Raw genomic sequence first — 15,049 nt, 5'->3', positions numbered from 1 at the left:
CGATCTAAGGAGATCCATCAAAGATGCCAAAAGACAGCACTGGACCAAGCTAGAGTCCCAGGCTAGCCACACCGACCCCCGCTGACTATGGCAAGATCTGCAAGACATAATAGGCTGTAAGATGAAGGCATGTAAAATCGCCGGCTCCAACGCACCGCTCCCTGATGAGCTCAGTGCACTTTACGCCCTTTTTGAGCAAGAGGTCAGCGAGAGCACGCCCTCCACCCTGGAAGCCCTGGATGAACCTGTATCTGGGGTCACCATTGCAGATGTCAGAGCAGTTTTCTTGAAGGTCAACCCACGGAAAGCGACTGGCCCGGATGGGGTACCCAGACGAGCACTCAGATCCTGCGCGGATCAGCTGGCGGGGATATTTGCAGATAGCTTCAACCTCTCTTTACAACAATCTGAGGTCCCTATCTGCTTCAGGAAGAGGGCCATCATCCCGGTATCAAAGAAAATCCAAGCAGCGTGCCTTAATGACTATAGGCCGGTGGCTCTGACATCCGTCATTATGAAGTGTTAGTCATGGCACGAATCAATTCCAGCCTCCCGAACTACCTGGATCCACTACAGTTTGCCTACCGCTGCAACAGGTCCACAACAGACGCCATCTCCCTGGCCCTGCACTCAACCCTAGAACACCTAGATAAAAAGGACACCTATGTCAGACTCCTATTTATTGACTACAGCTCAGCCTTCAACACCATTATTCCTGCAAAACACATCTCCAAACTCCGTGCCCTGGACCTCAGCACCTCCCTCTGCAACTGGATCCTGAACTTCCTAACTCACAGACCAAAATCAGTAAGGATAGGCAACAACACCTCCTCCACGATCATCCTCAATACCGATACACCATAAGCAGCCAACATAATTAAGGACCCCACGCACCCCTGACATTCTCTCTTCCACCTTCTTTCGGGAAAAAGATACAAAAGTCTGAGGTCACGTACCAACCGACTCAAGAACAGCTTCTTCCCTGCTGCTGTCAGACTTTTGAATGGACCTACCTTGTATTAAGTTGATCTTTCTCTACACCCTAGCTATGACTGTAACACTACATTCTGCACTCTCTCATTTCCTTCTCTATGAATGGTATGCTTTGCCTGTATAGCGTGCAAAAAACAATACTTTTCACTGTATGTTAATACATTTGACAATAGTAAATCAAAATTTTTTTTTAATACTTTTCCAATTCAATCAAATCAAATCCAATTCAGAGTCTCAACAAGTTGAGACATTTCAGATCCAGGCTGACAAGACAGGACGAGAGACCAAAACCACCCTGTCCTGGGCCTGATCTACATGAGTCAAGCTGATTGGAGAAGGGGGAGGATCCTCCTCCAAGACTTGAGCTCATTTGCATCTTAGCCAAAAGGCCGAGATGCCGCTTTTAAAAATTGCTTCATATGAAACATATGAAGCCTCAGCGTAACCTAATGACCTCAACCAAGTGCAGGCGATCCATACTACACTTGATCTTAGCCAAAAGGCCGAGAAGCGATTGACAATAGTCAATCAAATCAAATCAAATCAAGTCAGGATGGTGAGTGGCTTGGAGGGGAACTTGCAGGTGGTGGTGTTCCCATGTATCTGCCCTTCCTTCTGGATGGAAGTGGGTGTGGGTTTGGAAGGTGCTGTCTAAGGATCTTTGGTGAATTGCTGCAGTGCATCTTGTAGATAGTACACACTGCTGCTACTGAGCGTTGGTGGTGGAGGGAGTGAATGTTTGTAGATGTGGTGCCAATCAAGCGGGCTGTTTTGTCCTGGATGGTGTCGAGCTTCTTGAGTGTTGGAGCTGCACCCATCCAGGCAAGTGGAGAGTATTCCTTCACACTCCTGACTTGTGCCTTGTAGATGGTGGATAGGCTTTGGGGAGTCGGGGGTGAGTTACTTGCTGCTGTATTCCTAGCCTCTGACCTGCTCTTGTAGCCACGGTATTTATATGGTGAGACTAGTTCAGGTTTTTGTCAATGGTGAGCCCCAGGATGTGATAGTGAAGGGATTAACGATTGTAATGTCAAGGGGCAATGGTTAGATCCTCGCTTGTTGGACTTGGTCATTGCCTGGCATTTGTGTGCTGCAAATGTTACTTGCCACTTGTCAGCCCAAGGCTGGATATTATTGCATTTGGACATGGACTGCCTCACTATCTGAGCATTTGTGAATGATGCTGAACATGGCAGCACAGTGGCACAGTGGTTAGAACTGCTGCCTCACAGCACCAGGGACCCGGGTTCTATTCCCAGCTTGGGTCACCGTCTACGCAGATTCTGCATGTTCTCCCTGTATCTGTGTGGGTTTCCTTCGGGTGCTCTGGTTTCCTCCCACAGTCTGAAAGATGTGCTCGTTAGGTGCATTGACCATGCTAAATTCTCCCTCAGTGTACCCAAACAGATGCCGGAGTGTGGCGACTAGGGGATTTTCACAGTAACGTCATTGCATCAGTTAATGTAAGCCTACTTGTGACACTAATAAATAAACTTTAAACATTATCACCGAGCATCCCCAATTCTGACTTTATGATAGAGGGAGGGTCATTGAGGTTGGGTCTAAGATGCCACCCTGAGGAACTCCTTCAACAAAGTGCAGGAACTGAGATGATTTGATCTTCAACAACCACAGCCACCTTCCTTTGTGTAAGCAGAGAGCTTCCCTCCTTATTCCCACTGATGCCACTTCTAGCATCTTGATGCACTCAGTTCAATTTGGCAGTTAACTGTCAGTCACCATCAACTGATGGTTAGACCATAAGACCATAAGACATAGGAGCGGAAGTAAGGCCATTCGACCCATCGAGTCCACTCCACCATTCAATCATGGTTGATTTCAACTCTATTTACCCGCTCTCTCCCCATAGCCCTTAATTCCTCGAGAAATCAAGAATTTATCAATTTCTGTCTTGAAGACGCTCAACGTCTCGGCCTCCACAGCCCTCTGTGGCAATGAATTCCACAGACCTACCACTCTCTGGCTGAAGAAATTTCTCCTCATCTCTGTTCTAAAGTGACTCCCTTTTATTCTAAGGCTGTGCCCCTGCGTCCTAGTCTCCCCTGCTAATGGAAACAACTTCCCTACGTCCATCCTATCTAAGCCGTTCATTATCTTGTAAGTTTCTATTAGATCTCCCCTCAACCTCCTAAACTCCAATGAATATAATCCCACGATCCTCAGACGTTCATCGTATGTCAGGCCTACCATTCCTGGGATCATCCGTGTGAATCTCCGCTGGACCCGCTCCAGTGCCAGTATGTCCTTCCTGAGGTGTGGGGCCCAAAATTGCTCACAGTACTCCAAATGGGGCCTAACCAGTGCTTTATAAAGCCTCAGAAGTACATCCCTGCTTTTGTATTCCAAGCCTCTTGAGATAAATGACAACATTACATTTGCTTTCTTAATTACGGACTCAACCTGCAAGTTTACCTTTAGAGAATCCTGGACTAGGACTCCCAAGTCCCTTTGCACTTTAGCATTATGAATTTTGTCACCGTTTAGAAAATAGTCCATGCCTCTATTCTTTTTTCCAAAGTGCAAGACCTCGCACTTGCCCACGTTGAATTTCATCAGCCACTTCTTGGACCACTCTCCTAAACTGTCTAAATCTTTCTGCAGCCTCCCCACCTCCTCAATACTACCTGCCCCTCCACCTATCGTTGAGATACAGAGCAAAACTTTTTCTCAATGGGAATGGGATTTGTATTTGCAAAGGAAGAGTATAATGGGATCATAGAAATCATAGAAATCCTACAGTGTAGAAGGAGGCCATTTGGCCCATCGAGTCTGCACTGACAACAATCCCACCTAGACCTTATCCACATAACCCCACAGATTTACCCTGTTAATCCCTCTAACCTACACATCCCAAGACACTAATGGGCAATTTAGCATGGCCAATGCACCTAGCCCACATATCTTTGGAGTGTGGGAAGAAACCGGAGCACCCGGAGGAAACCCACGCAGACACGGGGAGAACGTGCAGACTCCACACAGATGGTGACCTAAGCTGGGAATCGAACCCAGGTCCCTGGAGCTGTGAGGCAACAGTGCTAGCCACTGTGCCACCATGCCACCCTTAATGGATCTTTGGAAATGTTGAAGCTAAGCTGAATTTATGACAAAAGTGTTCCAAACACGGAGTCCACAGCCGTGTGTGTGATCGTTTGGTTTGGACAGGTCCGCCTGTCAACTTTGACACGTTAAATCCAAGTTGTTCTGAGATCAGAGATTTCACATTCACAAAGAACCAGGGTCCAAACAAAAGTCCAGGAGGATGGAGAAAGAGAGTGGGCCCCGTTTGGGAACCCTGACCGTTCCCTGAGCAATCCAGGCTGAGTTGGGCTACAATTATTGTCTTATTACTGGTTGTGAGGGAAGTCTGGGTGTTACCACAGGCCTTTAATTATCATTGAAATATGAGTTAGTGATGGGATCCTCCCTCCCACCCTGAGGTTTCCCTCTTGTGAATCACTTCCCTATCAGACTCTACCCCAGTTTCCCCACGTCCCCTGCTCCTGGGTGGCTCCTGGTTTGATAACTTGTTACACACTGGCCATTAACACAAAACCAAGAGAAAAACTATTCTAATACAGTGGACCCAATCTTTATAAAGAAAAGTGTAGCTGGCATGTGATCAAAGTGCCAAGATCCTCTAACCAGGTTGGTATTGTAAGTTGCAGAGCGAAGTACAGGATGAAAGTACATTGTTCATGAAGCTATCGGGAAGCTGAAATATTCATAAATCAAAAGATAAACAGAAATGAGACAAAGGTTATGTTTAAATTGCACCTTTGGTTGAGATCATAGAAATTAGCACCATGTAATGGCAAAACTGCAATCCAGCACTCATAGAATCTTACAGTGCAGAAGGAGGCCATTTGGCCCATTGAGTCTGGACCAACCACAATCCCACCCAGGCCCTATTCCCATAATCCCACCTATTTACTCTGCTAATCCCCCTGACACTAAGAGACAATTTAGCATGGCCAATCAACCTAACCCACACCTCTTTGGAGTGTGGTAGGAAACTGGAGCACGCGGTTACAGCCTCATACTACTGCGTCATAAAGTTCTGTTTTCCTTAGCTGTACACAGTACTGATGTTTCCCTCTCTTTTCCTTTCTCTCTCTCCAGGGTCTCTGAGTCAGTCAGTCAGCAAGAACAGCTGTATTTCTCCTGTTTCCAGGTGTGAAGGCTGGCATTTGAGTGTCTAAAAGACTTGCTCAAGGCCCTCTATTCCCGTGATAAGCAGGTCACTGGGCGGAATGAGTAGGTCACATGTCTCTCTTCATTACTCCCCCTTACCTTGAATTAAAGGAGAGAGTTAAAACATAAACATCTCATAAAACTTTGCCTTTGTAACACTAAGAAAGATCAAGGTGAAAGTTTACAAAATAATTTGCATAACTAGATTAGATAACCAGAAGTTAAATTCTCCACAGTTGCATTTATTCTAAAATAGACACTATATGCTGGTAGGGCTGGCACAAGATGCATCTGCTCCAAGATTATTGCATTTCATAGAATCATAGAATCCCTGCTGTGCAGAAGGAGACCATTCAGTCCATTGAGTGTGCGCTGACCACAATCCCACCCAGGCACTAACCCCATGTATTTACGTTGCTAGCCCCCCTGACACTAAGGGGAAATTTACCATGGCCAATCCACTGAACTTACACATCTTTGGAGTGTGGGAGGAAACCGGAGCACCCGGAGGAACAGAGAACAAAGAAAATTACAGCACAAGAACAGGCCCTTTGGCCCTCCAAGCCTGCACCGACCATGCTGCCCGTCTGAACTAAAACCCCTTACCCTTCCGGGGACCATATCCCTCTATTCCCATCCTATTCATGTATTTGTCTAGACATCCCTTAAATCTCACTATCGTATCTGTTTCCACTACCTCCCCCGCAGCGAGTTCCGGGCACCCACCACCCTCTGTGTAAAAAACTTGCCTCGTACATCTCCTTTAAACCTTGCCCCTTGCACCTTAAACCTTTGCCCCCTAGTCATTGATTCTTCCACCCTAGGGAAAAGCTTCTGACTATCCACTCTGTCATGCCCCTCATAATCTTGTAGACTTCTAAACCCACACAGACATGGGGACAACTTACAAGCTCCACACAGTCACCTGAGGTTGGAATTGAACCTGGGTCCCTGGCGCTGTGAGGCAGCAGTGATAACCACTGTGCCACCGTGTCTGTAAATATCAGAATAACAAAGGCCAATGTCTCAGAAAATCATCCATTTTCACCAGATTTGTAGCTGACTTGATTGTGGAGCAAGGAACAGTAAATTACCCAAACTGCTTCGGAAACAGGAAGTGGCTGAGCTTAGAGATTTTGACTGTCTCACTTTTATCAAAAAGATCAACTTTGATGAGAACAATTTGGAAAACTATTTCTCAGCTGTGCTGTTGAGGAAATATTCTGTATTTCAGCGGATTCAGAACACTGAAACCATTTTATTCCCAGACTGTTATACAGCCTTTTCGGGGCAGGCCGATCTACCTTATTATAATAAAGGGAAAACAGGAGAATAAAGAAGCACATTTAAAAACAATTTAGCAAACTTTCACCTTGATCTTTCTCAGTGGTACACTTGATGTATTTTACTATTGATTGGTAGTGGCTGCATTAAGCAGTGTGCATTCATGTATTCACCGGAAGCAACATCACAGGTCACTAGCACGGGGAAACTGCCAGGGTGAAGAAGCAGACACACAGTGAACACCACCTTGTAAATAAAGCTCCATTATTTCCACCCCTCTATGTTTCTGAGCATCAATTCTCTAATAATCAACATAAAAACTGGCAACGAGGACTTTGAACCGCTTTTGCTAGCCACTCGAGAGAGGAAGAAAATTACTAAATGAGGTCGAGGGGGTTAGATGTGACATTGCTGAACTGAATTGGGTGCAACAATAACCAATGTAGCAGTACAGAGATTCGCACCTGATCTGCATGTGAGTTAGAGTCATTGCTATCTTTACTGGGATAATGAGCAAGTCTGAATATTTCTGAATCAAGCTAACCTGAAGACCACTGGAGTGCAATCAAAAAAGGCCCAAATAGCTGGAAAATATTGTGTGGAGTTGGAAGATGCAGGGGAGTTATTCCCGACCCATTAAACAATTGCACATCATTACTGGAACAACTCACTCTTCCTGACCATCTCCCTCGCGGGACTTACTTCTCGAGGCGGAAATTTCCACCTGCGCTCGCCCCAAGACTGGAAAATCCCACCCCAGGTCACTGGGCTCTGCATGGTCTGTGTCCCGTGTGCTACGATTCCCATGGTGGATGGGATGCAAAAATGCTGCCCTGGGTCTACAATTGATAAGAACCTGGCACGTGAGTAACGGCTTAATAAACTTCTATACAAAGAAGAAAGAAAATTACAGCACAGGAACAGGTCTTTTGGCCTTCCAAGCCTGCACCTTGCCTATTCTTTCCTGACCATCCCTGGTGATGAATTTAGATATCATTCAATACTTGGTTACAAAGGGCAGGATTCTCCAGTCTTGTGCATGGCTGGGCGAGTTGCGAGCGAGAATGGAAAATTTGGCGTTCCAGCCAAAATTCCATTAATTTTCAGCAGCACTGGAAAATCCCAGCTGCAAATGAGGATGGAAAATTTGGGTCAAAGTACAAAAGGATAATAGAAAAGAATTAAAGACTGGGATGTACGTAAACATGAACATCTGAAATCACCATCTGACTGACAATATTGCCGATATCACTGCAGCTGCAGCCAAATATATAATTTTGCTCTCTTATTTGCCAAGTTTCAATCATTGTTTTTGATTAGGAAATCCACATCATAATGATTTTCCTAAGCTTATCTTTCATTCTTTTGGTTGTGATCTTAAATTTATATCTCATAGTTAGGGCATGGCCTATAAACCTTATCAATTCTCATCATAATCCTAAACATCTTTATCACATTGCCTCTGATGAAAGAGGTTCGAGTTTCTCTCATCATTATCAAAGCCTCTCACCCTTGTATCTTTATAGCTGCTTTCCTCTGGTTCTGACATCTTCCCTAAGTTTGGATACTCACGCTGGTTTTGTCTGCACGATCTTTAGCCCAATTAATGATTCGGGGAATTGAGACAGAAATGAAAAACCAAAAAATTCAAAATCAGAATCAGCAAAAAAATAGAAAATCAGTTCTGAAGGTAACAATGCAAGATGGACGTCAGATTTCCACCATCAGTAATTCCTCTGGAATGGGATTGTTGTTTGAGTCAGTTAGATGGTAAGTACATTGAAATATATGAGTTTACAGTTTGTCTATTTGGTTATCAATCTAAATATTTCAGAGCTCTGCTGAAAGCTTGCAATAAATTTCAGCACAGGAGCTAGTTATGAAATGAATTAACCAGCGATTCACATAACGATAGTCAACAGTTTTAATTCTTCAATGAGATACCCAAATTAAATAACTTTTTTTTTAAACAGGTCAACATAAAAAAGCAGAATCAAAATTGATGAATTTGAAATTCCTAAAGTCAAGAAAGATTTGAATGAAAGCACTGTGAGGAACTGAGTCCCACTCACCAATTCTGAGTGACTCAGGAGTCTAACCTCAGTATATTGGTATGGGAAAAATCGGCTGGAACTCCTGCTCCGAATGGATATCTAGCAACTCCTGCTGGAAGTGTCTTCCTGGATGATGGCAGGATCGCATTTGGATGTGGTGTCCTTTATAGTAAAATACCTGCCCAATGAGACTGCCATGACTCAAACGTTTCAGTTCAACATTTAATATCCAAATAAGTAAACCAAAACCCGAAACACGTCGTTACACGTGACAGGAATTCACATGAATATGAACTTGTTTTTATTGGACTGCTGACAATGCATAGAATCATAGCAAAGCTACAGTGCAGAAAGAAGCCATTCAGCCCATCGAGGCTGTGCCAGTCATAAAAGAGAAAAAAGGAACTAGTCACTCATTTTAATCCCATGTTCCAGCCCATGGTCCGGTCTTTAGATAGATAGAAACCCTACAGTGCAGAAAGAGGCCATTTGGCCCATCGAGTCTGCACCGACCACAATCCCACCCAGGCCCTACCCCCATATCCCTATGTATTTACCCACTAATCCCTCTAACCTACACATCTCAGAACACTAAGGGGCAATTTTTTTAGCATGGCCAATCAACCTAACCCGCACATCTTTGGACTGTGGGAGGAAACCGGAGCACCCGGAGGAAACCCACGCAGACACGAGGAGAATGTGCAAACTCCACACAGACAGTGACCCAAGCCGGGAATCGAACCCAGGTCCCTGGAGCTGTGAAGCAGCAGTGCTAACCACTGTGCTACTGTGCCGCCTCTTGCAGGTTACAGTATTTCAGAGACAGACCCAGGTATCCAACTCCTCAGAGCTGCAGTACAGAGCAAACTGATGGGACTGCGTGCTGACAGGTTCAGATGGATTCCATCCTAGTGTCTTCGAAAAGGTGCCTAATGAATCAATAGATGCATTGGTGCTAATTTTCCAATACTCCCTTAATTCTGGAAAGGTTCCATCAGACTGGAAAGTATCAAATATTACTCCTCTATTCAAGAAGGGATGGAGGCAGAAAACGGGACACTGTCAGCCAATTAGCTTGATATCTGTCCTGGGGAGTGTTGGAATCAAGTTGGGAACTTTGAGGAAAGTCAGTCTGATTGCAGGAAAGAGGAATCATGTTTACACTTTTATAGATGCACCATAGAAAGCATTCTTTCTGGTTGTATCACAGCTTGGTATGGCTCCTGCTCTGCCCAAGACCGCAAGAAACTACAAAAGGTTGTGAATGTAGCCCAGTCCATTACGCAAACCAGCCTCACATTCATTGACTCTGTCTACACTTCCTGCTGCCTTGGCAAAGCAGCCACATAATTAAGGACCTCACACACCCCGGACATTCTCTCTTCCACTTTCTTCCATCGGGAAAAAGATACAAAAGTCTGAGGTCCCGTACCAACCGACTCAAGAACAGCTTCTTCCCTGCTGCTGTCAGACTTTTGAATGGACCTACCTTGCATTAAGTTGATCTTTCTCTGCACCCTAGCTATGACTGTAACACTACATTCTGCACGCTCTCGTTTCCTTCTCTATGAATGGTATGCTTTGTCTGCAGGGTGTGCAAGAAACAATACTTTTCACTGTATACTAATACATGTCACAATAATAAACCAAATTAAATCAAATCAATTTGTGGATTTCAGTAAGGCATTTGACAAAGTCCCACATGGCAGGTTGGTTAAGAAGGTTAAGGCTCATGGGATACAAGGAGAAGTGGCTAGATGGGTGGAGAACTGGCTTGGCCATAGGAGACCGAGGGTAGTGGTCGAAGGGTCTTTTTCCGGCTGGAGGTCTGTGACCAGTGGTGTTCACAGTCACAGTCCACATGACTACCAGTGGTGTTCCGCAGGGCTCTGTACTGGGACCTCTGCTATTTGTGATATATATAAATGATTTGGAAGAAGGTGTAACTGGTGTAATCAGCAAGTTTGCGGATGACATGAAGATGGCTGGACTTGCGGATAGCGAAGAGCATTGTCGGGCAATACAGCAGGATATAGATAGGCTGGAAAATTGGGCGGAGAGGTGGCAGATGGAGTTTAATCCGGATAAATGCGAAGTGATGCATTTTGGAAGAAATAATGTAGGGAGGAGTTATACAATAAATGGCAGAGTCATCAGGAGTATAGAAATACAGAGGGACCTAGGTGTGCAAGTCCACAAATCCTTGAAGGTGGCAACATAGGTGGAGAAGGTGGTGAAGAAGGCATATAGTATGCTTGCCTTTATAGGACGGGGTATAGAGTATAAAAGCTGGAGTCTGATGATGCAGCTGTATAGAACGCTGGTTAGGCCACATTTGGAGTACTGCGTCCAGTTCTGGTCGCCGCACTACCAGAAGGACGTGGCGGCGTTAGAGAGAGTGCAGAGAAGGTTTACCAGGATGTTGCCTGGTATGGAGGGTCTCAGCTATGAGGAGAGATTGGGTAAACTGGGGTTGTTCTCCCTGGAAAGACGGAGAATGAGGGGAGATCTAATAGAGGTGTACAAGATTATGAAGGGGATAGATAGGGTGAACAGTGGGAAACTTTTTCCCAGATCAGAAGTGACGTTCACGAGGGGTCACGGGCTCAAGGTGAGAGGGGCGAAGTATAACTCAGATATTAGAGGGATGTTTTTTACACAGAGGGTGGTGGGGGCCTGGAATGCGCTGCCAAGTAGGGTGGTGGAGGCAGGCACGCTGACATCGTTTAAGACTTACCTGGATAGTCACATGAGCAGCCTGGGAATGGAGGGATACAAACGATTGGTCTAGTTGGACCAAGGAGCGGCACAGGCTTGGAGGGCCGAAGGGCCTGTTTCCTGTGCTGTACTGTTCTTTGTTCTTTGTTCTTTGTCTGAGTTCTTTGAAGGAGTAACATGTGTTGTGGATAAAGGGGAACCTGTTGGTGTACATGGATTTCCAGAAAGTATTTGATAAGGTGCCCCATCAAAGGTTATTGTGGAAAAGAAAAGCTCATAGTGTAGGAGGTAACATATTCCCCTGGATTGTAGATTGGCTGGCTGGCAGAAAACAGAGGGTGTGTATAAATGTCTTTTTCTCTGATTGGCAGGATGTGATGATTATAGTTCCACAGGGGTCTGTGCTGGGACCTCAACTTCTTACAATTTACCTCAATGAGTTAGATAAGGGGAGTGAAATCATGGCAGCTAAATCTGCAGGTGTCATCAAGATGGGTGGGAAAGTATGTGGTGAAGAACACAATGAATTTGCAGGTGGGTATCGATAGGTTGAGAGAGTGGGCAAACATCTGGTAGATGGAGAATAATGTGGGAAAATGTCAAGTTGTTCACTTTGTCAGGAAGAATAAAGATGCAGAGAATTACTTAAATGGAGAATGGCAGCAGAATGCCGAGGTGCAGAGGGATCTCGGTGTCCTAGTGCATGAGTCGCAAAACATTAGTATGCAGGTGCAACATGTAATTAAGAAGGCTAATAGAATGCTATCCTTTATTATGAGAGAAATTGAAAATAAAAGTAAGGACATTATGCTTCAGTTATACAGGGCATTAGTGAGACCACATCTCGAATACTGGGTGCAGTTTTCATCTCCTAATTTAATAAGGATGTAAATGCGTTGGAGGCAGTTCCGAGGAGGTTTATTAGATTGATACCTGGAATGAGTGGGTTGTCTAATGAGGAAAGGTTGAACAGGGTGGGCTTGTTTCCACTGGAGTTTAGAGAATGAGGGGTGACTTGATTGAAGTTCATAAGATCCTGAACTGAATTGACAAGGTGGATGTGAAAGGATGTTTCCACTTGTGGGGAGTGCAGAGCTAAGGGGCACTGATCGAAAATGAAGAGTCCCCCTTATAGGACAGAGATGAACAGTTTGAGAGGCGGCGGCGGACGCACTTCACAGAGCTGCTTGGGGCTTTTGTGACCTTGGAGTTAGGCGTGGAGGCGACAGCGGTGGTGAGATCGTATTGCGACCTCCCCACATGCTGGCTGTGAATTGATTGAATGTGATGGCCGGACTTATCAACTTCCAGGATGAAGCAGAAGTGAGAGAGTTTCTGGGCAATCTAGGGATCGAGTACAGTTACCAGTGTCACAAGGAGAAAGAGCCGGAAGGGTGTCAACGACTTGCTGATTATTTGGAAGGAATTTAAAAAAATTATGAAGCAACTGCTCAGGTTTTGAAATATAATTGCGAGAAAAACCAACATGGAGAGAGCTGCTATAAGCTTGGCTCTTACTATATGATTGGAAAAGGTGGCTTACAACCAAATCTGAAGACTGCCTACGAATGCTTTGTTAAATCATGTGAAAAAGGTGGTAAGAAGTCCTTTGATGCCTGCCACAATGCTGGATTGTTAGCTCAAGATGGACAAGTATTCAATAATAAACCAGACCCCATGAAAGCCAGAGATTACTACACCAAAGCCTGCAATGGGAATTTTGTAGCCAGCTGTTTTAATCTAAGTACTCTCTACATTCAAGGAGCACCAGGAGTGGCCAAGGATATGGCCAAAGCCCTAAAATATTCTCTTAAAGCATGTGATCCAGGGCATATTTGGGCATGTGCAAACGCTAGTCGAATGTACAAATTAGGAGAGGGTACATCTAAAGACAATGAAAAGGATGAACTTTTCAAAAACAGAGCAAAAGATTTGCATAGGGACCAAAAGGAATTTTCACAACAATTAAAGCTTGGCCAGTAAAATCAAATTCTGACAACTTTTAAAAATTGGTATCTGTGCTATTAAAAAAATCATGTTGCATTGTGTAAATGTTGGGTGAGGACATAATTGGACTTTGGTCTTCTGTGATCATATGAGGAGAATTTTTCTCTCAGAGGGTTGTGCAACTTTGGAACTCTCTACCTCAGGAGGCGGTGGAAGTGAGGTCACTCTAAGGTGGAGGCAGATAGATTCTTATTAGGTAAAGAAATCGTAGGTTATCGGGAATAGATGGAAATGTGGAATTTGAACCACAAACGGATCAGCCATGATCTTATTGAATGGCAGTGCAGGCCCACAGGGCCAAATGGTCTATTCCTGCTCCTATTTCATTTGTTCATGTGATGGTGAGATACATTAATCAACCAATTTATCAGTAAATGAACAAATTACACTCTGACCACGTTACCGGGGTGACGCTGTTCATTTAATCCTTTGAACCTTATTTGCTATGAATCATGAGACATTTTCTGGTGCTGTACATATCTATAATTTTGAGTGAATCTCTTATTCAGATTTAAATCCTACCTTCTGTCCATTTCCAATGTCTCTGAGTGGTGATATGCGTAGTTTACAAAATCTTCATTCCATTCTTTGCCATTCATTGTGTTAAAGATATTTCCCTCTATTGAAGGTTAGAACTCTCACTTTCCTCCTTTTACACCAGTGTCCTGATAGGTACTGACAACCCTAAAAACAAACATCATTTCAGAACACTAAACATTCGACATTTCAATTTAAACAACTTGTTTTTGAAAGTGGAGTTTCTATTGCTTAAGAGAGATTGCTGATGCTAAAAGCACCACATTGGCAGAATGTTCCAGATCATGTTGGGGGAAACATATCTGCTGCAGATAATACTCTTTGATACAATTGGACATTGCAGTTACAGAGACCGTTATTGCATGTTGGCGGATCTCACTGTGGTACATGGTATTTTAAACCAATAGTATAACTAAACATTTAAAATTTATATTTTATCATTTAAATTATTTACATATAATGCAAAACATGTTTTACTTTTTCTTTCGTTGAATATGAGAGCCACTGGCAAGGCTAGCATTAGTTGCTCATCCCTAATTCTCCTTGAGAAGGTGGTGGTGAGCTGCCTTCTTGAACCGCTGCAGTCCCTGAGGTTCAGGTACACCCACTGTGCTGTTAGGGAGGGAGTTCCAGGATTTTGAGCAAGTGGCAGTGGGCAGGATGGTGAGTTTCGTGGAGGGGAACCTACAGATGGTGGTTCCCATGCATCTGCTGTCACTAGGACAACCTGTTGGAGGTCATGGGTTTGGAAGGTGTTATTGAAGGAGCTTTGGTGATTTGCTGCAGTCCCTGGTGTGTATGATCCACACTGCCGCAATGTACATTGGTGGTGGAGGGAGTCATTGTTTAACATGCTGGATGGAATGCCGATCAAGCGGGCTGCTTTATCCTGGATTATAACAAGCTTCTTGATTGTTTTTGGAGCTGCAGTCATCCAGACAAGTGAAGAGTATCATGTCACACTCCTTACTTGTGTCTTCTAGATGGTGGACAGGCTTTGGGGAGTCAGCAGCCACAGTATTTATATGGCTGGTCCAGTTAAAATGGGAATAGTAGTCCCCTTGGATGTTGGCTGTGACTAATATAGCAGTGGTAATGCTCTGTTACCAATAATGAATTTTATGGGGAGGCTTTTAGATTCTCTCTTTGTTGAAAATAGTCATTCCCTGGCGCTTGTCTGGCATGATTATTATTTGTCAGTCCAAGCCTGAATATTGTCCCGGCCTTGTTGCATTTGGACATGG

The 15,049-nt window shown here is 44.4% G+C and overlaps 1 protein-coding gene and 2 pseudogenes across 1 annotated transcript in view; 1 reads left to right on the top strand and 2 right to left on the bottom strand.

The window, feature by feature from the left end:
- tmc5 (transmembrane channel like 5) overlaps positions 1-15,049 on the bottom strand; it is a 256,340-nt gene that overhangs the window by 178,850 nt on the left and 62,441 nt on the right. Inside the window, exon 2 of the mRNA XM_078240932.1 lies at positions 13,791-13,952. Coding sequence (XP_078097058.1) covers positions 13,791-13,867 — 77 coding nt within the window. The 5' untranslated portion in view covers positions 13,868-13,952. The remainder of the gene's footprint in view (positions 1-13,790; positions 13,953-15,049) is intronic.
- LOC144510962 (U2 spliceosomal RNA) lies at positions 1,329-1,508 on the bottom strand (annotated as a pseudogene).
- On the top strand, positions 12,454-13,350 carry LOC144510412 (cytochrome c oxidase assembly factor 7 pseudogene; annotated as a pseudogene).

The sequence above is a fragment of the Mustelus asterias genome, chromosome 23 (genome assembly GCF_964213995.1).
Source record: "Mustelus asterias chromosome 23, sMusAst1.hap1.1, whole genome shotgun sequence".
Taxonomy (NCBI): domain Eukaryota; kingdom Metazoa; phylum Chordata; class Chondrichthyes; order Carcharhiniformes; family Triakidae; genus Mustelus; species Mustelus asterias.
Note: the sequence above shows the minus strand (reverse complement) of the source record. Positions and strands in the feature narration are given on the sequence as shown.